We start from the raw sequence: 25,849 nt of genomic DNA on the forward strand, positions 1-25,849 counted from the left end.
AAGCTCTAAAAGTTCTCTGCCCCATCTTGTCAATAACATTTTTTCACTTTTTTCCAAGATAGGAACTTGCTATGGTCAAAGCAATACGAGACATTTTCTATCCTTTTCGAAACTGAATTAAATGCTGCATTTGATGCTAAAGTTTGCATAATTGGAAGGGAATGTTCATTGCTCTCCTCCAGTAGAGGGCAGAAGAGTCAAGGTTGTATTGCGCAAGTAACTGCAACTCTTCAGTAAACACTGTACGTCACTTCAGTTCTACGCCAACTTGTTTGGCCTGAAGGTGAAAAACTTAGTAGTTGGATACAAGTCCAATTTCAACTGCAGACAAAAGATCACAAAGCTGAGTGATTTCAAATAATTTATTCCACAAATAGCCCCCATCACACTCTTTAGTAGTTTCTCATTGCATATTTAAGGAAACTCTTGTGCATTAATGCCGTTGCCGTCTATAATTAATAATTTTGCTTTTATACCACATAATACTGTTCAGTTAATAACAATGAGAAAACAGAAACAATTTGGGGTATAATTCTGCATCATGCACGTGGCCACCAAGACTTTGTCAAGCATTAAGTTGTAAATCTGCTCGCCATAGATATTCCTAATAAGGAGGATGGTGGCCCTACAGCCAAGATCTCAAAGTTGTCAGAGTCATAGTTTGTATAACTTGCTTATAAAACCAACAACAAAAAAAGGAATTTCTCAGGATTATCTGCATTTTCTGAATTATCTGCGATGCTTTCAGGCACTTAGTGAATCTGTTATTAACAGTGTACAAGAACTCCTGTCATTCCCAACAAATTGACACATTCATACTCAATAAGAAAAGTATAAAAGTGAAAAAAGAAAAAACACAAAAGTCAATTAGAAAAGTATTGCACACAATCATATTACAAGGCCCTTTTTGGTAAACACCTATTTTCTCTTACACATCATGCTTATTCTGACTTCAAAACCATACTTTCCTTTCAGAATATTTGGAAACGATCTTACTCAAGTATTTGTTGACTAAAACACCTGATTCCATTCAATTAAATCACTTCTTGAAACTACAGAAAAGAAAAATCACTTCTTGGTTAGTCCATACATTCCACGTGTTGAGGAAGATACTGTAGTAATCGACCCAAAATATCTCCCAAGACAAAATTGCATCTTCCAAGTGATACATTCTCTTATCATTCTATTTCACATTCACTATATCTCAAGTCTCTTTTCCCATCAGTGAAAACATAAATTATATAATACAGCCCCCCCCGCCCTCCCTTTCACCCGTCCAGGCCTTTTCCCCTACCCAGTCTCAAGACATCCAGGAATCCATTGCACTATTGACATATATACACATGCTGATGGCGGACTTCCCCCTCAGAACTTGAAGAGGTTGATGAAGCCCTGTGGAGATACTGGAACGCAGCAACTCTCTGCATTGTTGGCTGTGCATGGGTGGTCTGTGTCCTGGGAACAAAATGAAAACGTCAACAAAAACAAAGCTAAAGTCAGTGGACTGCTGCACATTTCCCCTACTTACTGTTGCAGATGCTAGTTTAACAGCCGAAAGTGAGTTTGCATGCATGAGATTGCTACTGTTACAGCAGAATCACGGAGAAGTTGAACGCATGTGAAGTGAACAGGGTGTCGAGGTGGCTGATCTGAATGTGTGTCGCGTGTGAAATTCTCACCTTCCAGAAGAGGATGTGGCAGTGTGTGCAGAACTGCAGTGTGTCGCTGTACTGCTCCTTGTGAGGGTAGCACCTGCTCATCTTGAAATACATCTTCTTCCATTCTAGGTGGCCTTTATCAGACACCATTAGACGCTTGCGGATCTGCACAGAGCACAAGAGAGGAAATTAAAATTGCGGTCCAACAACAGAAGCTGTTATAAAAGATCAAACTCGCATTAACGAGTCCGATGAAATCTGAAACCAGAATAGTCCACAACTGACGACATCTTCCAACCTCAAAGCGGCAAATAGCATCAAATAGCTCTGGCTTGTTTGGATAGCTCCAGAACTATGCTCCCAAACATCTGGAGTTAATGGAGCTTCAGTCGGCTGGGTGGAAAGGCGCTCAGACCCGACACGCTCTCTCACACGAGTGTGTTTCAATAGCAGGACTAACCCATCAACCCGGCTATGGGGGACGCTTACCTGTCGGTCGGTGAAGTGGTACTGGCACAGGTTCTTCCACAGCAGCCGGTCCTCTGACAACACCCCGAGGTCCGGGCACACCTGGCCGAGACTGACGATGTCTCGCCCGTCCGAGAGGCGGCGCATGATGTTGAGCTGGAGGCTGGCAGGGAGGTCAGTTAGGGTCATCCCTGTAGTGGTTGGCTGGAGGAGGAGACACAAATTATAGTAATCAGTCAAGAGATTTCAAATGATCTGCTGTGACTGGTGAAACAATGTTTGACCGTTAAGAGCTTTTCTTTTCTTTTATACAGTAATTATATAAACAGATAGAATATACTTCTATGTTTGTGTGACTGAGAAGTAGATAAAAAATACTTATTCCTACTTTAAAACACCAGTGAAAGAATGCTATTAAAGTAGGATGATCCATGGCTATGGCACCCAAACTCTCAAAACAGCCTATCTATCTTTGTGTCCTGAGGAAGCCTCTGCTTCGCGCCAGGGGCCTCTCCGAGCTCTGGCACTCACCCTGTTGATCTGAATGTTGTCCAGCTGCTGTTGCCACTGCAGGATGTTCTCCATGCGGTGCACCCAGATATTGATGTTGCCCACCAGCACCGACTTGCCCATGTCCTGCACCAGGCCACACAGGGACACGTAGAGGGTCTGCAGGAGCTCCTTGATGGGCCGCACGTTCTGCTGGTCATCCAGAACTGGGACGGGGAAAGAAGGAGGCATGTTGTTAGCGTAATGCAGCTGAGGACAACTGAGGTATTATTAGTGGAGAGGGTTGACGATTTAGCATTAGCGTTTCAGTATTTCAGGAGTTGAAATAGTGGTTAGACAAAAAACAAGAGATTATGACGCCATAAATGCTGGTTAGACAAAAACCAAGAGATTATGACGCCATAATCATAATTGAACTTTTTAACTATTTTTTGGTTTAGGTTTGTATTTGTTTGTATTCAATATTGTATTAGTTTGCTAGCCATTGCATCATCCGAGGGGTTTAATATGAAGACTTCAGGAGTAACTGCTGATGATCTCCAAACAATATGACACTTTATAAACAATGGCTGCTCAGTGCATTGTTTGTTTTTTTAGACATCAGTGGTTACTGCCAATGTTGTCCGAGTTCGCTATTTACCTCGCTTACCAGGCCTCCTATACAGTGGCATTTCTGTGTCAACGAGCATATCCACAAAATTTCACACTCTCAACTCTCATATACCTTTCAGACATGATCTACAAGTAAGTCTTACATGTTTCCCATAACAACCTGGCTCTTTGTTTGGCTCAGGGAACATTTAGTTTACAATACTCCACAGAGATCTGTTTGCTCTCAAAAGGGCCTTCATTCCTTCCAGCGAAAGCAATTATGAAATTCCCCAGCCATGCCAGCCACACTGAATGACAGTGGTAAGCCACTTTTGTCCATGAGTTGCAAATGAGTTCATTTAGTATGATGGGAGACCCATCGACTTGCCTCATAGTTTTGCTTTGCTCACATTGCTTTGCACAGGGGTATGCGATTCATGAGGGAATAGGTTTTAGATATATAAAGCAACACAAGTAAATAACTAAATAAAAAGGCACAAAAGAACACTGAACACTGTTTGGCCATCATTATCAACCCTGAATGTCAAGTGTCATTCATGCAGCCCAGTTGTGGCAAATACATGAAGAGTTCAGATGCAAGAACCGTTAAGTTCACCTTCACAAAATGTGCAATAATCATGTTTTTATAATCAATCCCAGGCCATTTCTATCAAGTCATTCCCACAGCATGACTGATAATAACAGTAATGATAATAAATATATGTATGTACAAATGGACTTAACTTGTTTTACATATGAACTCTTCAAATACTTCAATTAACCAAACACCATGCTCCTGAGGACACGAAGCCTCTGCTCACCTTTCTGCACCACTCTCTCCAGGATGTTCATGTAGTTCTTCTGTGCCACTCCGCTCAGAGACGGCAGCTGAGACTTGGCAATCAACTCCAGCAGCTGCACAGGGACACACATAAATTTCAAAACGCCGTCAGATTCCAGACTCGCTGTGCTCTCATCATTTACTGGGCTGTGTTTCTCTTTTAGACAGGCCACTTTCAAAACAAAAGGGCCCAGTGGGGATACAAAAAATCTCTTCACCATTTAGTGTGTGACCTCTCTCCTTGAACCAAGACAAGAGAGAGGTAAACTCAGGCCGAACTGCAACAGAGGTTATTTTTGTAGTCGTTTGGAGAAGCTAGCATGACTTTTTTTTTTTATTATTGCAATACAGAATTTGAAATAATAATTGTTACTTATTGGTAGATTTTGCTGCACTGTATAACTTTATACTGAAAGAACGGTATAAATTGAAAAGGAGGCAAAGTCATTAGCCTATATATTGTAGACTACTTTCATTTTGCCAGCACAGTTCAGGGACAGGAAGACAAGAGGCGGGAGGAGAGTGGACTGGCCAAACAGTGGACAGGGGCAGCCTGAGTGGCAGGCATGCGAGGGCATGTGACTTCTCAGCCACTGTGCTGACATCATGGAGCAGCACTGGCAACCACTTGACCCTGAGACAAATGAGCAAAGTCCCCTTTCACTGGACTCCCCCCTCCCTCCCACCCCCACCCCCACCCCCACCCCAAGCATAACTCTGGACCAGATCTGGGCGAACAGGTCCCGATCCCCTCCACACACAGTGGCTACTGGGGCTGGTGGAACATCACGTCCTCGCAGCAGGCAGCCATCATGTCACCTTGCTGCTGGCTCGGCAGCCGCTGTTTGGTTTTCATCAGCTACCACCAGGTGCTGAACCGGAGCCAAAAGCGCTGCACTGTAAACACTTCAGTGCACTCGCCGTCATCATTCACAAGTACTTCTTCCAGTTCACCCTCCTTTTACGTAACGAGTGTTTACTTGCTCGGCCCCATGTGACCCACATTTTTTTTTTCGGGACTGTTATGATGTCTGTGAGACGACTACCCGACACAAAACAAAATGGTACAGCAGTGGTCACATGTTGTCGGAGGTTCACAACAGGTGCTGGGCCACTTAAATGCATGGCACACTGTGCCCCACAACACATCGACAGCATCTAGAAAGCTCCGAGTCTTGCCGCAAGAGGGGACGGCTTTTTCCACTCTCATTAAAATCTGATCCTTGTAACTGAGAACACTTTGCGCCGGTCACTCTGCAAAATACCAACACACAGCTTCCATTAGGCCAGACAACAGACTACGCAGCACAGGCAAACCTGATACCTCTGTTGCCATGCTTCAAGAACTGGAACACAGGGTTCCTCTTTATGGCCGACAGCAGGGACACGTCCAAACAAATTGTTCTCACTAAAACAGTTGTGTTTCTGAGCCTATTTCACCTTTACGCAGACGTTGAGATGGCACAACAACAAACAAAAGTCTGGCACTAGAGGAAATCCAACCAGAGATATGTGACAGCTACAAGTGTCATGCACTCTGTCTGGTGCTAAATATACCCTCTAAATAAAAACAAATGATTCATCTGTATGGCTTGTTGATGTAGAGGCTCTTTGTTTTGAAGACTCCGAGCAATGGATGATCAATAAACAAGGGGTCAGAACACTGGACGAGAACTCATGACAAGACACTTTTGTGCTCGTCTAGAGACTTCAGGCTTGTGAATTCCACGACTGGTTACATATGTCAAATAAACAACTGCAACCTGAGACTTGGGGAGTTTACAAAATGGGGTTATGCTGTGTGTATCTGTGTTTGTGTGTGTGTCTGTATGTGTGTGTGTGTGTGTTTGGGGGGGGGGGGGGGTTCGAGGAGATGGCTGAGTCATTTGCCTTCCCGGTCTAGTTTCATAAACCCCCTCATGCCTCATGCCTAGCCCAAGCTCAATCATCTGCTTGAACGCTGGCTGATAGTAACCCCTTTCTCTTTCCTCATTTAACAGGTAGAGTTGACCTGCATGGCCTTCGCTCTTTATGCTCCCAAAACCATGTGGTCAAAGAATAACCTACTTCTGTATTCATTACTTCTCCTACATGCTTTAATACCACACTATAACATTTCTCAAAAAAATATAGTCTTTCTAATAGGCACTTTCAACTGGAAATCACTGAGTGAAGCAGCAATGTATGTTGGATTCCTATGTCTTCAGAGAGTCTTCACATTTAAAGGGCAGGACCAAAACACACAGACACAAACACATGGAGGAACAAACGCCTGCGGGCCACCCTGGGGTCAGAACATCTCCACAGGCCGCCTCTTGTCTGGAGTGCAGTGATAAGGCCCTGAGATACACACCCACGGAGTGGGCTTTAACTCTCTCAAATGGCAAGTGTGCAGAGAAGCAGCTCAGTATAGGCTACACACACACACACACACACACACACACACACACTGGGAATCTAAAATCTTTCTTTACAGTCTTGGATTCTAGCATTCTCTATTCTGAAAGGCCTGAGTCAGACTCACCCTCACAACGTAGTTGAAACGCCGGGTGTCCCTAATGGCACTGCAGAAGTCCAGCCGATTGAAGGCTTCACCCAGAGTACAGTACCCATGGCGCTAGAGGAGTCATGAACACATTCTGTTTCAGTCATGGATTTAACTCATGTTTCAGTATTACTATAGATATATAAACATAATACAATAGCTTATATGTAGACACATACAGGTGACATGACTTAAAGATATACATTAGTTTACATTACCTCTTTTGTGCTCCCTTTGTGTACATATATCCATTTGTCTTTGTAGAAATCTACATTAGAAGACAAAAGAAAAGGCATTAATGTTGTAATACTGTAGGCATTAATAATGAAAAAAATAGTGATCTTAGTCGAAGATGTGCCACCACTTACAGGGAATCTTAGTGTTGTTGTTTAGGAGGTCCTTCTTCCTCTTCTTTGCAGCCACATCATAGTTCAATGAGAGCAACAGGTTTTCTTTGTAATAAATCTCCTCTTTGGAAAAGCTATAAGACACAACAAAACCCACTGGACTTTGATTACATGCATACCATACTAACATTATACTAACACTAATATTGACATTATACTGGTCTATTAAATCCCTCCTTCCTGGATTTCTGCCAGAACATTTAGTTGATTATTGGTACGTAGGCCTATGAGTATTTGTTTATTTATTTGTTTATTTATTTATTTATTTCATTTTTGGGGGTGATGTATAGGCTACAGCCTATATCACCAGTTTCACATGAACACTACAGGCCCACTTCCATTTCTGTTCACTGAAAATAAAATTCTCTACAGCAAACCCCTGAATCCATGATAGCCTATAGAAACAAAGGGACAATAATAAACCCTCACTGCTGTTGAAACTTCAGATGACGTCTGCAGCCAGGCAGAGCAACAAAGGCATCTTGTCATTTGAAACGACGGACAGACGTAACTAATAAACTATTCACCAACATTCGTTTTTTAAGACAAACTTGAGTGTTGACCTTGATGTCCTAGCTATATGAGCAAAAACAGCGTACTGCCATTCGGTAACGCCAGGACGCATCCGATAAAGTCTTGTGATAGAGGCTACGTCTCATAACTGCTATTATAGATTATCTGCTCGGTGGTAAGCTTAACAAACTACAAATTGTATAGGCTATATATAGGCTAAACTGTATCATTATGTCACCAACTCTGGTCAATAACATTAGGATACATGTGCTCATCAGGTAAATGACCATCAGCGGGATGCGTTCACTGACCTCTTCAACTCGGAAACATTGTTATTTTTTTCGTCCTGAGACGATTTTTTCCATCCCTCCTCTGTTTTCACCCAGCTTTGACCAGGTGACCGCCAGTCTTGTCCAAGAAATGGCATTTTCGAATTGTTGTGACCGGCGAGTAGGCTAGATTCAGTGAACAAATTAAATAAATAGAATATCAAATGCGCAGGCTTATTTCAAGAAAGCGCTGAATGTCTTTTGTTGTTAAGTCCTATGGAAAATGATCTGATGTTGAAAGTGCGCAGCGGCATTTTTATATGTGGTCTGACAATCCGGAAATGTGTTCCCACCCGCCCACTTTGGAGACAGCCCATCAAGTCAACACGTGGCTTTGTTTATCATCTTCCACAGTATTGCAAAACGTCTCTAGAAACATTATCACCCCAAGTCGGGGATGCTTTCACCCTCTTACTAAATAACCCTCATGCAGTCTTGTGAACGCTACCAGGTGATTTATCCGTGCTGCTGTTTCACAACGTTTGGAAAATAAGATGTATGAGAATTATACAGAGACACGTAGGCTATCAACATTCTGAAACTCGCTCTTTACGCAGATAATACCGTTTAAACCTGTTTAATGTAATAGCTGTTCAACAGTTACAACGAGTTACATCATAGGTCGAGGCTTCCGATGATAGATAGGCTACTTAAATGAAAGTAGCCTAGGTCAGATCCTGGAGCACTTGAAAACTGGTGTAAACAAATGGCGTGTTGGTACCTCTACCACAATTTAATCACAAGACATAATTTGCTTTTTTGTGTTGAAATTAGCCACGTTGCCATCAGATTATATGGGAGAAAGTGTTCTAGAAACTTGCAACATAAAACGTTGCCAACATCCTTGATGTAACCTATGTGATCTGGAATTTTGGATGTCTTTCAAAACAGAGGCCAAAGGTTGAGATTGTTTACTGAGCAGTGAGCAGAGAGACATATAGATTTCTACTGCTCAGGATGTAATGCCTCTATTCCACTGTCTTCTTCAAAAAAGCAGGAAGGCTACTAATTTCCCTAAAGTCATGCACTGTAATCAAATGGTGTGGAGTGAGATGTTGATAAATGAACAGCTGTTCTATGCAACAGCTGAAAGGGAATTGATTTGACAACCAAAGAACTACCCCACACCTTCCCATTCAGACACAAACACATCCACACCATGTGTTACATAATAATAGGTGCCACCATGTGATCGTGACTGGGTGTTCATTTTCACAGTTTATTCACTGTTTTGAGTAGAAGGAGATCATGTCACAAAGACAGGTCAAAATGACAAGTCATCTGCATACAATGCTCTTACAAGCGTCTGCTGGGACTCTCAGTCTTGAGGTATGCAATTTGACTGCAGGCCAGAATATCAATCGGACCTTAAAACAAATGACAGTTACAGGCCTGTCATATATGAGACTGTGTCGGTGTCATTATCGATGATGCAGCATTATGTTATAAATATGATATAAACACAAAATTCAATATAATATCGTCAATACCATTGACAAAATTGCTGGTGCAATCTGAGGCTGAGGAGTTTGCCAGATGTTGAGCAGGGCCCCTTCAGGGCTTCTAGAGAAATACTGCCGTGTGACTGTGAGTGCAACAGCCACTGACCCACCCCCTGGCATCCCTATAGAGCACCAGCTCACATGGGGGGGTAACTGGAGTGGGTTGCAGCAGGTGTGCAGACCTCGCCAGGGCGACCAGGAGATTGGGATTGTCTCTCTCTCTCCCTCTCTTGCATGGAACTGAAGGTCAAATGTTACACTTGCCTCAGCAAGGAGGAAAAATACATCAACAATTGCACAAGTCACGACAGCAATGGAAAAAAAAGCTAAGAGGACACTGTCGTTGGTCATAGAGACACCCTGTTCTAAATAAAAGTACGCTTGTGACACTCGGGCCAGTTACATGCAAACAACCAACTAGATTTAAGTCTGGTTATATTCTGTACTCTGATTAAAAATGTCAGGTAAATTAGGAAATCAGATTGAAATTCAACATTATGATACCACCATCATGATTCCTGATTCATGGAATCTGATGTTCGTTTGTTTGCTTAGCCTGTATACATTCTGTGTTGTGATAATAATCCAATTGGTCTGCACATGTAACTTCATTGACACAGAAAACTTAAATATGGAAAGAAAAGTTGTATTTCTCTAAATCCAACTTGATTCTTACAATGTATTATCAGTGAATGCTTTGTTAAAGAGAAATCATGCTCAATTTGAAAGATACCGGTATCACAGAAAATTCCTGAAATGAAAACTCCATAGTCAACATTAAACTATGAGGGACTTTGCAAGTCCCAAATATTTGAAACAACAAACTTGCAGTTAGGCGTCTGTCCAGAGTAAGTGATGTCAGAGCCACTGTTTAGATTATGGTTTAAAAAAATGACCGACTTCTCTCTTTTTTCTTTAATAAAAAAATATCTCCCATGGAAGCCAGCTCATGTGTCCCAGGGATAGTGTTAGTGTTAGTCAAATAGATGCTGGTAAGCAACATTCAACATCATGTGACATCTGTTCTTCTCCTAAAAATATCCTTTCCCATGCTATGCCTAGCGTTTGGCCCACAGGAGTGGCGCAGAATGGGGATTTCCTAGACATTCATGCTTGGGCCGAATGCCTTAGAGATAAAAACAAAACCTCACTGGCTTACTCAGTCCTCAAAGGATATCTTCTGGAACAAATTGTGGTTCCTCATAGCTATTTAAGAACACTGGACATGAAAATAATATGTATGGCAAATGCATGTGTGAACCTGTCCTTATAGTGTTATTATTAGCCCAAATGGGCTTGTTCACTAGATGAAGTATGATAGGCAGGAATTTTAGGCTGATGAAAGCAGCTAAACTACTTAACTAAGTAGTCAAGCCATGATAAAGATGTAGTTGCTTCATGCTATCAATCTTTTCCATGAAATGTATGATGGAATTCTCATTTGTCTGTTTAGCTGTTGAGGCCGCGTGCCAGCTGACTAGCCCTGACTAGCGCCGTCCCGCAGTGATGATGATCACACACCTGTTGCTGCTCCTCTCCTGCCATCATTTCATCATTCCCCCGAAGCTGGCAAGCGAAATGTTGCAATTTACCCTCTGGGCCGTCACATCTGCAGAATAGGGTCAGCCACATGATTCTCGGGGTGTAGTGTTCTCTCTTGTTTGTTTCCCGAAATAACCTGGAGATCACCTATAGTTTCCAGAGCCCCTCACACGCGCCTCCCCAATTGCCCCCCTCCCCCCCCCCCCCACACACACACCAACAGCCCTGTCTGTGGCCCCCCCAGCATTTGCTGAGCAACCTTTGGCATGGAATGTCCAGGCGCCACGGGAATTCTAAGTCAGTTCCAGGTAAGTCATGAACTCCACACATGTGCCCAGTCAGCTAAAGGCTTTAGCTGCCACTTGATATGCAACAGCTCAGAAGGTTTTCCACACTCAGAATATGTGATTGTCTGATAGGAACACAACATACTTGCTGCTACGCAGTTGAGAAACTGATGGCTGTTGAGATGTCAGGAATGTTTGTATTTCTGATGGATTCAAATCTATGGGATCCATCTGTTAAACATAAACATTTTCCATTCTTTAGAAGCATACTGTGTTATGATGACACATACAATAAATGTGTTGCCTAAATCTGAAGGATTGTTAAACTCTGCTGTTCAAAGACTTTCAAACAAATAGATTGTTTGTATACATACATACATAGGCCTACTACTACTACTACTACTATACTACTAATAATAATAATGATAATATTTTTTTTATACATAATAATAATTTGTCTTAATAATAAGTATGTTCACTGGATCAGAGCAGGGGACTTGCGAGTGTGACCCCTTTAGTTGTTATTCCATGTGTCCTGGGCATGTTGTAACACCCTGGGCCGGTGTGAGTGAATGTCACTGTCAAGACATGTGAGGCTCACTCCTTGGCCCTCTCTGGTTTCCTCGAAGGTCACGACACCTCCTCAGTAATGTTTGCCCCAGTTCTGTCTATGAAATTTCACCTTTGAGATGGCAACAACAGGATTTGCCAATATGATAAAGCAAATGTAGTTCAATCAATTCATTTGGCTTGTTTAATAGGAATGGGGCTTGAATTGTAGCCATTTATGCAAGCTATTCTGTTTAAACCCAAAGAAAAGAGGCATATACAATTCTAATGTTGAAGTTGTATTTTCTTTTCAAACTGAGCATACAAAATATACAGACCACTACAATCTGTAATTTCATTATAAAAGCAAATTAAACAGAATAATAAACAATCCGTCAAGTGGAATTTTCCTGACAAGTGATACAAACAAACAAAATCAGATAAATAGAAACTTCTGTGTACATCAGTCAAGTGGTTTGTAGGCAAATAAATAAAAAAATCAGTGTTGTGTGTTTGTGTATTGCAATGTGAGAGACAACCCAAATGACCCTCTCTGCATGTGGCATGTTCATCTACCATGCTGAAATCTGAAACACACACATGCTAGCAACAACACTCTCACAGCTAACACCACTAATTAGCTCTGGATAAACACAGTCAGATCATTCTCAATTACACAAATGCACTGTGCTGTTTCATCAGCCAGTGGCTGGCTGTCTCTTCTCAGCCTCAGCAGTCAGACATGGAGACTAGGGGACTGGAGAGACCGGAGAGAATCTGTAAACATCAGCTATACACTTTTTAGCTATTGTTAGCAGTAGCGTCATTGTATATGGGTACACTCCCATTGTATGTATACCAAAACATTTTATTTGCATTGTGTGATGTGCGCTGAGTTGTATGATTGTGGTAGTAGGCCTAAACACTCGAAAAAAGAAAAGAAAAGCCATGAAAAAAGAAATTGGGCTTAATCATCACATACCGATGTGATGTGTGCTTTTATCTTATCTCAAAATGATTATTTGGCATTGAACTTGTGATGTTAACACTTTCTTTTGGAGAACTATGAAAGCGGCAGTTTTGGGCCAACTGATTTGAGCTGTACTGAAATCCCATATTTGTAAGTGATTGATGCGGTATCCTCAGAACTAGGCCTACTAAGGGATTCCATGAATACTACTCTGGAGGAATGTAGAAGAAAGGTCAGTTTGGACTTCTTAAAAGTAACTGTTTGCTCTGGAGTCAAATGTGTGAGGTCAGATTCTCTGTCCATGATCACAAACACATATAGAAGACATTTCCTTTCAAAGACAAAAACAGATGAAAAAAAAAACACATCTGGAATACAATCAGCATGTAAACAGAGCAGTGCCCCATATCACAGACATGAATGTGAAGGCACACAGGGAAACACAGGTGAGTGCTCTTCAGCTTGAAGGCATACATCTACCAGGGACCTCCTTTTTAGCTTGATCCAAAACTTATGTGCAAATGTTTGTAAAACCTCAGACGCAAATTCAGAACATGCAGTTCAAACCTGAGTTGGCAAAAAAAATATGTCTCCTTGGAGACGAGTTCAACTGACCCAAACCATGTCATTTGCATCTGTTTGGTCAAAGGGCTTATTCAAATGGCTGTATTGTATGCACTATTCACTCTTACAAAAGGTTCTTGGGGTGCTATATACCGTAGAACCATGTAGGCTTTAAAGAACCTTTAGGTGTTCCTTTGTTGAACTCTTAAGAATGGTTTAAAGAACCATTTAGGGGTGCCATATATGAAGCATGCAATATAACCATTTGTGGTTCTACATCACACCTTTTTTTTCTAAAGGCAGAGTGGAGTATATGCTACTTTGATTCAGCAAAAACCTTACTTCCGTTAAAAGTTCTTTTCTGTCCTGACAGTCCTCAAGAAGGAAAAGATTTGCTGGAGACGCCGACCAAAGGAACAGAGCCGTGGTCAAATAGTCTGTAGGGAAGCTTGCCCTTGGAGCTCCATGCATCTGACTCAGGGTCGTAGCAATCAAAGCCGTCCGAGTCCTTGATGACGTCATGGTTGTTGATGTAGCGGCCTCCAGTCACGTAGAGCTTGTTGTTTATCGCTGTGGCTGAGTGGTGCATTCTCCTGTCTTTAATGCTCGCGCATTTCACAAACTTGTTGGCTTTGGTGTCGTAAGCTATCGTTCTTCGGGTGTACCCTACAGAATGACATGGAAAGTATATGTGCAGTGTTGAACAAAGGCACATTGTGGGTTGTTTCATAATTACCACTAGTCATGATATCCATATTAACATGATGCTGCATATAACTAAACTAATCCTGAGAAAATACACATGATGTTAAATTCAGGCTTTACCTCCTACAATGTAGATTTTGTCATCAACGACTGCAGCTGGGGCACATACGTTTTTCACCATCCTGGTTTCAATTTTACACCACAGATTCCTCGCCATGTGGTACACCTGTGTGGGCACAGCACGGAAATAACGTGTTGAATACAGATGGCTTTTGTGTAGGTTTGTTTACGTCCCGTGACATAAACATGCTCTCAGGGTGGCTTTGTGTTTACGGGCGGCTCTACCTGTATCATGCGGACCGGATTCTGCTCGGCATCCTCTCCTCCGATGACGTATATCCTCTGGTCGTGAGCGGCCACAGCTGGGTGCAGGACAGCGCTTGGCATGGGGGCCATGTCCTCCCACTGGTTGAACATGGTGTTGTACCTCTCGATGGTGGCGGACAGTTGCCCGTCCGCTGCCAGCCCGCCCAGGGTGAAGAGGAAGTGCATGTGGGAGACGCTCTGGTGGGCATAGTGGGGCGCCAGCATGGGCTCGGCTGCCCGCCACTGGTTGGTCTTGAGGGAGAGGGTGTAGACGGCGTCGGTAGGGGTGCCCACTCTGCTGCCGGTGGACACCACCAGCCCGCCCAATACGTACAGGACGCCCTGGACGCAAGCGTAGGATGCCCGGTAGAGGCGCACGGGGAGCTTGGCGAGGCTCTGCCACTGCTGGGTGACTTCGTCGAAGAGCAGCGCTTCGCGGGACGTCTGTTGGCCGTTCTTGCGCCCGCCGACCAGCACGAGGGCCTCGCGGCACGCCTCGCGCCGAGGGGAGTCCCACAGGTCGTCGATGGCGCTGGGGCACGACGGCGCCGCCCCGACGGAGAAGAGCAGGCGCTGCACGGCGTCGATGAGCTCCTGGCACGGCGGCGACGCCCGCACCAGCGGCTCGCCCGCCACGAACTGGAAGAGGTAGGTGGGGTGCACGTGGCGCAGCCGCAGCTTGCGGAAGAGGGCGTGGAGGGCGGCGCCGCGGGCGGGCGCGTTGTGCCGCACCCAGGCCACCATGGTCTCGAACACCTGCTCCTCGCCGGCGCACAGCCGGTCGTCGCCGAGCACGTCCGCCAGCTCGGCCTGCGAGATCTCGGCGAAGTCGTCGGAGGCGGCCACGGCCGGGAAGCAGCGGGCGGTCACCTCGCGGGCGCGCTCGCGCAGGCTGCCGCAGTGCAGCGCCTCGGCCAGCCGCAGCATGCCCAGGTAGTTGTCGGCGCCCGTCTGCGTCTGCAGGAACGCCGAGCAGGCCTCGAACAGCCGGCCGTACTGCAGCAGCGACGCCGCCCGCATCAGCGGCAGCGCCAGCTCGGCCGTGATGCTCGCCGCGCCCGTGTACACGTAGTCCACCACGGCGCTCAGCGCCTCGGGCGGGACGCCCCCGAGGACCACGCGCGGCTGGCCGCTCTCCCGGAAGCCGCTGCAGAACATGGCGCGGAAGTAGGGGCTGCTGGACGCCAGGACGCTGCGGTGGCAGGCCAGCTCCTTGTCGCCCGAGCACAGCACCACGTCGGTGAGGACCCGCTCCTGCCGCAGGAGGTTCAGCTGCAGGAGCAGACTGGAGACCAGCTCCTTGTCCTTGTAGTGCAGCACATCAGGTGATGGCTGCTCCGGTCTAGAAAAAACAAAATGGCGGTTGCAGGAGCATGGCAGAAAATCATGGGGAAAAATGGAGTCGATTGGTTTTCAGTTGGATTGCTAGAGGATCTTGCTTTGTTTTGATTGCTGTAAGGTTTTGCCTTTGTTTTAGCTAAATGTGCTGGTAAAATCTGAAAGAGCGATGTTGCATGGCCTTGATATGATGTACTTTGAACATCATAAAAATAACCATGTCAAGAGCGTGCTCTTCAAAGCAGTTAACTTTATCAAAATGGTTATGTAAGGCCTCAGCTGTCAGTCCCTGTTCCAGCGCTTTGTCCTTGATGGTTTCAGCGCTTGGACGCAAACATTTTACAAGATTATTATTATGGACACCCGCTAATCCCCACAAAGCAGTGTCACCAATAAAGCATCAAGTCAGATTACTCACACTGCCACTGTGACTTTCTGGCCCCAACACAAACATTTCATATACAACTGCACTTTGAATATCCTATATAAATGTTACTAGTTTGGGCATTGGACAGCGTTGCAGAAATGCATTTCAGACATTTCAATGCATTTCATACAATTTGGCTACTTCATTTTTTTTCCTTCTGGATTATCAGTACAAAATAACAGTTGAGAATACTATAAATGTAAAAAAAACATTTGCAAAATAATGTATGTTTCAATATCTCACATTCAACATTTTAACACACCTTAACTTTTGCAATACTTTATGGACACCTATTGATCTGCTTGCATTCACAGTTCTGGTCTAAGAAATCATGCATTTAGTTCTTATTGTTTTGGGGTATTTTACGTAATTATGCATTGGCTGGTTTACAATATTGCAACTGCTAATCTATTTCAGCTGTTGCTCCACTACTTCTGCAGCTCTGCAAGCGAGTCTTACCTTTTTCCAGGGCACATCCTGTATCCAGTGGTGTTCTCAGGTCTTCTTAATGTTAACTTTAATACAAAATCATAAAAATATCACTATCTTTCCCGCTCACTGATAAACATGTTCAGTCTGTCTGAATCTTTACTTTGTTAAAAACCGCCTGCTGTCTGGTGGGTGTTTATAGGGAAATGTGTGGCGTGTTGTTTTTGTTGTGGAGGGCTCTCTCCACGAGGCCACTGTGTACATTCCAGCCCCAGGAATAGCTCCCCCATCCCTGGAAGAGCAGCAGCAGCAGCCCACCACGCACGTGACTCCCTCTCCTTCCCCCTCTCCCTCTCCCTCTCTCTTTCCCTCTCCTTCTCTCTCCCTCTCCCTCTTTTTCCACCTAGCCTGGGTTTCACTCTTGTCTGCATAACACGTCTGAACTGACTCCAGGCCATGTGCTGCTCTTTGTGTGTGTGTGTGTGTGTGTGAGTGTTAGTGTATCAGTGATCAGTGCGTGCATGTGTGTGTGCGTGTGTATTTGAGTGTATGTCACTCAGTGTCTTCATGTGTGTGTATCTGTGTGTCAACACATCAGTGTGAGTGAATGTGTGTGTTTTTGTGAGCATATGTGTCTGTGCATATACACAAGTCTTAGTGTAAATATGCATGTGTGTCTGCATGCATACCTGCAAATGTGCATAGTATCTTTAGTATCTGAGTGTGTGTGTGTGTGTGTGTGTGTGTGTGTGTGTGTGTGTGTGTGTGTGTGTGTGTGTGTGTGTGTGTGTGTGTGTGTGTGTGTGTGTGTGGCTGTGGCTGTGTGTCTATGTTTTTGTGCCTGTGTTTTTACAGTGAAACAGAGGCATAGTTTGCACCAGAGGGTTATTTGAGGAGTTGGCTCTGTGCTTGGAAAAGCGACCCTCGCCACCTCTGTCTCCTGTCCCCCCAACCCCAAAGCCTTCAGACGCTGGCATTAGGTTGCCAGGGTAACCATCCAAACAAAACAGAGCAACGATGGCCCCGGCTGAGCGAACAGGACAGCTGAGGTCCCACCTTGGTGAATCAACTGACAGCTATTTATGTGACAATGAATCGGTTCGTTTGCTCTCTGTGACAAGGAGCCCCAGTGCTGCCTGCCCAGTTGGCGTGAGCACAATTCACTATCAGCTCCACCAGACGAGGCTGAAAGGTCAGCTGTGTTGATCTCCCACACTGTGCAGCATTGCTGTCATACCACTGAGACAGCTTCAGCCCAGCGGTAATGGCTCCCGTACTGCTTGCTCTGATAAACAGCCCCCTCTAGTGTCTCGTCACACACACAACACTACTGCTGAACCACATGATTTGCACTGTCCTTTATTATGGACCAGATGAAGAGTACTACATGACACGTTTGGTAGGTGAGTGTTTTGTGAGTGTTCAGTTAGGTTTAAGAAAAAGTGTGAGAGGGTGTCATTGCAGTTTTAAAGACAAATAAGGCAAACAACATGGCTAGATGGGATTACAAGTAAATGGATAATCTACTGGTCATTAAATCATTTGAAAATTTGGTTAAAGGGGACCTGCTGGAAAAGGTGATAAGACTCTGGACCCCATGTAGCTTGCATATAGGGCCTGGATGGGAATTGAGGATGCCTTAGTAATTAGGTAAGTAAGTCAAATGTATTTACTAAAGCACATCTATACACATATGCTGACCAAAAGCAGGGCTTTGAACCAGAATAATTTCCCAATTGGTTCGTTCCGAACAGAAGCAGTATTTTAACGTTTTCGGTTTTTACGGTTCAACCCAAATAAATTGACGTTCCTGAACCGCTCCTGAAAAAAATAAAGTTTACCTGTGATAGGAAGCCCCTCTTAAAGGGACGGAGCCCCAACACATCCCAGGCGGGACGTCTGAAACCAGGAAACAGGAACAGAGGACCAGAGCAACCAAAACCACATAACACAAAGGGATGTAACAATAATCCTCTGCCTTGTATACACTTTGGAAGTACTGCACGTTGGACCGTGCTTTTAAAGCTATATGTGTTCTTTTGAGTATGAGTAGGCCTACTGTGGGAAGATTTCCAGTAATTAAACAACACTTTAGCTCTTAAATGTCAACTCAGATTGTTGTTGTTGTCCAACTGGCTACACTTAAGAAATGTAGACATTACAAGGATGATCTCAGTTATTTTGGGCTACTTTGTCCATGACCTCTGAGGTCAACCTCCCTTAGGGAGTCTGGAGTAATAACAGCTTTTCTTTATCATGACAGCTCTTTCATTTTCACTTTATGTAATCCTTCAAGAATATCCTGTTTAGCCTGTTTTAGTCCTATAAATGATAAAACGATAATACAAAGCCTACGACAGACTAGAGAAAATTATTGGGTGGATCACTTTTTTTTTTTTTTTTTTTTTTTTTGGGCTTTTTTATGCCTTTAATTGGACAGGACAGTAGAGAGTATGACAGGAAACAAGCAGGAGAGAGAGTAGGGGTGGGATCCAGAAAGGACCACGGGGCGGGAATCGAACCCGGGTCGCTGGCGTACGGTGCACGTGCCCCAGCCAGTCGCGCCACGGCTGGGGCCGGGTGGATCACTTTTTTAAATAAAAAAAAAAAGATCCTCTGGAATATAATGTTCATAAACTCCAATGCACTGCAGATGTTTAGACAACTGCACGCATGACATATTGACTGTAAGATTTCATTCAACTTCTATATCTTAAAGAGGACATAGAATGGATGTATTGAGTATTGCACTGTGTTCTCTGATGTTAAAATAGTATATATTCAACTTTGATTTAAAAAAAATAAACTCAATTGCAATTTTACAAGACTAATTACTGTAAAACCATATATTTAGGCTGGGTATTGAAATGGTCTGTTTGACTAAATGGCGCCCTCTTTGGCAACCCCCAATTGAACTTCAATGGCTTTGCTATGTCTGGCATCACAAGCAGGCTCTTTTCTAATTTGCCCATTTTTTTGTGTCTATTTCTAAGTTCAAGATTTTCATATGAAGGAGGGCACAACCATGCGTTATGTTCATGATAGCTCTTTGTTTATGCATAACCTCTCATAATTCATGAAAACCAAGAAAAAAATTATTTCCATTCTATGTCACCTTTAAATTGTGAGATTGTGTTTTAACTGAGCTCATACTGTATGTGCATTTTTCATTCCGTTGGCAGGCCAGAAGTGATCTTCAGCTCTTCTGGGAACTGGTGTGTGCTGTGTAAGAGCCATAACCCAGCACTGGCTGTGTTGGTTTTACCATCAAAACGCCTTGGGAAAACACACAGTTTGGTAAAACTGATACATTTATAAAACTCTGTATGTTCTCTGTAAGAGAAGGGCTTACTTGACACTGTGTGTCCGTCCCAGATGTTGTGAATAAAACTGCAGTCTTACACCTGAGTTAAGTTTTTTCGACTACACATTCTCCCATAATAGGGTACAACCACAGTATGATTTAATTTCAGCAACAAATCTTCATATTACTGTGTCTGGTGGAGGAGTTTTTGAGTTTGACAGAACAGCAGCAGACAGGATATCTTTCCTGTTTTTCATTAATCAGCATCTCCAGTGAACAGGAACATTGCAAACTGCTCGTTGCTTTGAGCTCTTTTTTTTGTATCATTCTGTGTTTCAGTCTCAGGATTCTTTTTCCAAATAAATCTGTTCTTTGTCTAGTCTAATTCTCTAAGACACAGGTGGGCTTAATTTAACATATAACTATGTTAGCCTGGGTGAACCCAAACGAATATGAGCACATTTGAATTGGCCCTGGCACATCCATCTGGCCTTTCAAACCCAGGAACCAATCACAACCACTTATGCAGCCGCAAGAGTAAACAAGAAAACAATTTAAAAGCTTTGGTTTCAAAGAAAGAGTTCTACATAGAATGTTCTCCTTTTGAAGATTGCACATAATAGCACAAATTATAGAAAACAGGTGGATGCTGTGGCTGTGATTAGAAAATGTGTATTGTGCTAGAAAATAATTATACAATCCAATAACTAGCCTAATGTTATGCCAACCGATTTCCCACTAAAAGTACGAAACAGCCATGTGATAAATAACAGAATGGGAAAAAAAACATACTTACTCTAATTCTTGAAGGAAATGGTGCATGGTTGGCAACAGGAAAAACCAAGACTATTGTTTTCTGGGTGGAGGATGAACAAACAATTAAAATAAATGATAGAACACACAATTAATTGGTATAGAACTGTTGTGTAAAAGCAGAATGGCACTCATGATTGTGGAGAAGCCACTCCAACTTGTTCAAGTTCAAGTTCAAGTTCAAGTAGTTTATTGTCATGCACTCATAAAATAAATTATAAGTAATGAAATTGTTGTGCTCAAGAGCCAGCCCAACTTTGAAGAATAAATTAAAAGTAGTGATTAAAAAGGTGTATTGTGTGTGTGTGTGTGTGTGTGTGTGTGTGTGTGTGTGTGTGTGTGTGTGTGTGTGTGTGCGTGTGTGTGTGTGTGTGTGTGGGGGGGGTAATGTGGTGTGGTGTGTGGGGAGAAAAAGTGGTGTGTGGGAGGAAGATAAAAGGATAAAATGGGGGTGGGGTGTGTTGGTGTGTGGAGGGGATGTACCTGTGTTATGTTATGTATTTGGGTGAGGTTGTGATGAAATGGTGTGTGTGAATGTGGGGAGGAGTAGGCTAATAGGGTGTGTATGGTGGTGTATGTGTATGGGAGGTATGGGGTAATGGTGTGTGAGTGTGAGTGAGTGTGTAGGGGGGACAAAAAAATAAATAAATGAATAAATAAATAAATAACCATATCAACTTCTGCAGCCCAGCCGCCGAAGACAGAAGTCTTGCTGACTTTGTGACCATACCTATGGTGTGACTAACTCGGATACTCACTGATGTTCGTTCCAAGGAATCTTAAAGGAACACTTCACCGTTTTTTCATATTAAACTACGTTATTCCCCTAATTAAGACGAGTTGATACATACCTCTCACGTTTCAATGCGTGCACTCACTGGCTCTGGCGCGCGGCGCAACTTTGATAGCACTTAGCTAGCCCAATGCATTCATTAGGATCCAAACAGAGATGAAGTTAGAAACACCTCCATGTTTTCCCTATTAGAATACAGTTACACGAGTAGATACACGACCAAGTATGGTGAGACAAAATAAAACGTGGTGCATTTCTAAGCAGGTAAGAGGGATAACTATTCAGTTTCACTTTGGAGTGAGGATATTACTATGCAGAGTCTAAGTGCTCCCAATATTATTCCGCCACAAGTTATCCCTTTTACCTGCTTTTACAGCCGATTAATTATGCAGGAGTTGCAGAGAGTAGAATATCCAAGTTAGTGCACAAAGCAGCCAGGTTGTCCTGGAGGACGATACGCATTCAGTCATTAGAGACCGACCCAGAAGGCCTGTCCCACCACCTCTACCAGATAAACAACAGAGCAGGAATGTACAGTACAGTACAGTGCATATCATGTAATACAATTGAAGTGTATTAAGTTCAGTTGAATAACATCCAGTAGGGCTATACCTCATGCTTGGCCACAAATACAGTACTTTCAAAGAGTGGGCATACGAGGAAATAACATTTCTAAAAGCACTCTCTTGTCTGGTACCCAATTGGTAAGAAGAAGAAATTGGGAATAATTGAGACAATTAGGGCTGCTCTTTGAAATCCTACCTCTTGCGTATGTCTTTCTCTCTCTGTCTCACTCTCTATCTCTGTCTCTCTCTCTCTCTCTCTCTATCTCTCTCATTTATGCGTTTATATGCATGGATGCACTTGGCAACGACTGGAGTGCTCAGTGCTGTGCTTTAAAACAAATGAAGGGTTTTACATCTGATACGCTGAAGAAAGGCAAATACCCCAGAGAAGGTCTGATACTTCCTTTATCATCTTTTCATCTTTGGTCCTCAGTGACAGCCTTTGATTCGCCCCCCTCTTCAACTGGACATCTTTAAGTGGTGTCTCTTTTTTTTATTCATTCTTTATTCTTTATTAGGATCCCCATTAGCTTCCCCCAAAAGGGTCCTTAGTCTCCCTGGGGTCCTGTAGTAAAAAAAAGTAAATGGTGTCGCTGTTTTCACACAAAGCCCCTGGCACAAAAGGTACTGTTGCTTTTTGTGCAATATACATGAAGCCATGCAGATTGTACATCACACACTTTTATAAACAAGGGAAAGAGACAGCTGTTTGTCCCCTTTAGATGCAGATTGAGTCTCAATTGTAAATGTGTACAAGCCATAACAGAGAATTTAAATTAAATTGTCATATGTGCATGCCCTAATCTGAAAGATGACTAACAAATGATTGTTAGTCATCTTTCAAACAAATTCTACATATCATGAATTTCCCCTTGTATTGGGGATCAATAAAGTATCTATCTATCTATCTATCTATCTATCTATCTATCTATATCAGCAAAGGCTTCACGTGTTTAAATGACCTACAGTGAGCCTGGCACTGAGTCCAACTGAGCATTGAAAAAGCTTGTTACACAACATACTCTGTGCAAGTGTGACAGCGCTCATATAACCTCAACTTCAGATTTCACAATTGCCTTGAATCGCTTGTGTTTTCACTTTTCCTCATGTCTGGGTCACTTCTTTCAAAAGGGCGACATTTGTTGTGGAACTTCATTCTCTGCATTTCATTTCAAATCCATTTCACTGTTCCACTCCGAAACTCTCGGCCAGCCAATCAAACGAACGGAGAGTAAATTGGGCCACGTTGTGTTTAGGTCCTGGATGACCCACTTCTCGAGGCCTTTCTTTGATATGACCCAGAGTGATTGCACTAGTTCCAGTGCGCTGAGGTTGGAAAGCAATAATGTCTCCAGAAAGAGAAGCCCGCATTCATGATAACGTGAACCGACTGTGTGGCCAGGGAGCAAAACATGACAAACGAAGCCTGAAAGACTGATTGACAGACTTCTAACATGCCCTCGAAACATGATCATGACTCAAGTGATTATTGCGATGCACAAAATATCTCTATACTCTGATTACATTTGGTAGCTACAGTATGTGTCAATGTGTCTCATGAACACATTCCAGTGTTTTTCAGCAGCACGCAAAACTTTTCATACTGTTTTTCTGCCTCACTAGATGTCAGTATAACACCCTTTAACCATTACTGCCCACAGCTCCCTTTGTAACGTGCCACAGACTCCAACCACAAGCAATTTATTTGCACCACCCACATGATTGCTATCACACAGCCACTAAGTGCAATCATTTACTCATTCCTGAGGCGATAACCCCTTTGATAACTGCCACTTCCCTAGCAGACACTATTGCTCTGAGAGCTTAAGCAGCAAGATGACGTCAGCAGTCGTATCCATCCACCTGACTGGTTCAGGTTGATAAACACATGCCAGGGAGGACATGGTCTGTCCAAGTGACCCAGCCAGCAAGCACAAGAGGCCAAGGCTCAGAGAGCGCCAAACCACGTCCTGGCGATCCAGGACACAGCGGGGGTGCTCAGATCATCCGATAATCACCTCAACCACCCCCCCCCCCCGCCCCCTCACGCCCCACCTCCAAGGCTACACTATACATGCTTGGTGTGGTTGATACGCACTCGCTTCCCTAACATGACACAAAGAGATCCACGCCGGGGTGCCAGCGAAGCCCCTAATCCACCTTTGATTTGGGGGTGTTGGATGTGTGTGTGTATGTGAGTGTGTTTGTGTGTGCAAGAGAAATGTACCCCCTCCCCTCAAAAATCCACAGAGGAAAGGGAGGGGGGTCTTAAGGGGCTTACTGTTAGCTGCTTAAAATTCTTCTGATGCAACTGCAGTGCACCCGGCGGAAACAAAAAGTGCTCTGTGGTACATTGGAGTTTGTTTACCGGTGGCCCACGAGCCTTGCTGAGCTGTTGTTTCGGAGGCTCCCCAAGACTCCTACTGGTGCCTGGCTCTTTGAACGAACCGGTCGGACGCAGGCGATTTGACAAGGCCACCCGCACTGCTGACAGGAGCCTCCGCACTTGCTGTGACACCACAACAAAAAAAGTCAAGACAGAAAACAGAACCCAGAACCCAGACAAAAAAGAACCCTCCGCCGCAAAGTTGCACCGGAATGAAATGAGAAGTTGTTTTTAAAGTTGAGTTATGGTAACCCTGAGGGATTTTTTTGTCTGTAAATTCAATCTGAAGAGACATATTCTCGTCAGGTTTACCAAGGCATGAAAGAGTGGAGGAAAAGTTGCTGTCTGCGCAACAGTGGCTATCTGCCATCTGTCTGACAGTGGCAATTGAAAATGGGAAGAGCTGAAACCTTAATCTTAAAATAGCTGCATAGTGGAAGGCAATGCATTATAACAAAAGTCAATACACAATTTAGATAACCACAAAAATTCCAAATTCACCAGTATGTCATTCACAGACTTCCTCCTGCATCACTACAACTACATGCCGCTAGCTAAGTAACATGTCACATATCAGGTGCATGGTACATTTATAAGACACACAGAGCATGACAGGAGTTTGGGGAGAGTAATCATTTGATTGTGTGTGTGTGTGTGTGTGTGTGTGTGTGTGTGTGTGTGTGTGTGTGTGTGCACGTGCTGCTTAGGGGACAGGAATGCCCCTAGGCGACAGACAGACAGACACCCGACCAACGTAACCCACCCTTGGAGGGAGAAACAAACGCGACTATACCCTGGCCAGCTGTTGCGGCAGGTAATTAAAAAGTGGGGCACGCTGCCGACGGCGGGAGGAACGTGAGTGGCAAGGGTGAGTGACAGACAGCGCGCAGCCAGCTGTTTGGCAGCGCAGAGCACACCGCCGCGACTTCACAGGCGGGCGTGTGAGCGAGCCACCTGTCCGCGGCAGGCGCTACATGCACCGGCTCATTATCTCTCCTTGAACTTGCCGTACCCGGTTGGATTCTACCATCAATAATGTTGCGTAACGCTGACATTGGTGTAGTTCGGTGTACTGCACGGTTTATTTGAGATTAGAGTAGAGGACATGCAATTCACAAAAACACACACTAAAATAATGGTAGGCTATGAGATTGATTGCCTGAAAGCTCTATTGTGGAGCACTGCGTCTAAAGAGCATAAGGGCGGCTACTGACTAGCCTACATTATTTGTCAGTGTATGAAAGGTTCACGGTTTATTGTCCTGTCAGATGTTCTTGCAAAACTGCAATTATGCAATATGAAGCATTTGAATAAGATAGCCTATCAGAATTCATATTTCGGAAAGAGCCACTCTGTTTGTCACACTTCAGACATGACTCCACGTCAAAACTTTCGTTCTTGGAGTGTGCGCTGTCTCTTTAAGTGACAACGTGTTGTGTAATTATT

General features: G+C 43.8%; 2 protein-coding genes across 2 annotated transcripts; both read right to left on the bottom strand.

Moving 5' to 3' along the window:
- Positions 1-1,269: 1,269 nt before the first annotated feature.
- Positions 1,270-8,098, bottom strand: fbxo32 (F-box protein 32). Its single transcript, XM_062538911.1, has 9 exons — positions 7,845-8,098; positions 6,982-7,094; positions 6,832-6,881; positions 6,593-6,685; positions 4,049-4,142; positions 2,658-2,842; positions 2,148-2,330; positions 1,680-1,823; positions 1,270-1,455 (listed from the first exon to the last, which is right to left on the bottom strand). The coding sequence occupies exons 1-9, from the start codon at positions 7,958-7,960 to the stop codon at positions 1,366-1,368; spliced, it is 1,068 nt and encodes a 355-aa protein (XP_062394895.1). The 5' UTR covers positions 7,961-8,098; the 3' UTR covers positions 1,270-1,365.
- Positions 8,099-12,025: 3,927 nt separating this feature from the next.
- On the bottom strand, positions 12,026-16,728 carry klhl38b (kelch-like family member 38b). The gene is made up of 4 exons (XM_062538912.1): positions 16,572-16,728; positions 14,327-15,689; positions 14,102-14,207; positions 12,026-13,942 (listed from the first exon to the last, which is right to left on the bottom strand). Exons 1-4 carry the CDS (start codon positions 16,586-16,588, stop codon positions 13,653-13,655), a joined length of 1,776 nt encoding a protein of 591 aa, XP_062394896.1. The 5' UTR covers positions 16,589-16,728; the 3' UTR covers positions 12,026-13,652.
- Between the last annotated feature and the right edge of the window lie 9,121 nt (positions 16,729-25,849).

The sequence above is a fragment of the Sardina pilchardus genome, chromosome 6 (assembly GCF_963854185.1).
Source record: "Sardina pilchardus chromosome 6, fSarPil1.1, whole genome shotgun sequence".
Taxonomy (NCBI): domain Eukaryota; kingdom Metazoa; phylum Chordata; class Actinopteri; order Clupeiformes; family Clupeidae; genus Sardina; species Sardina pilchardus.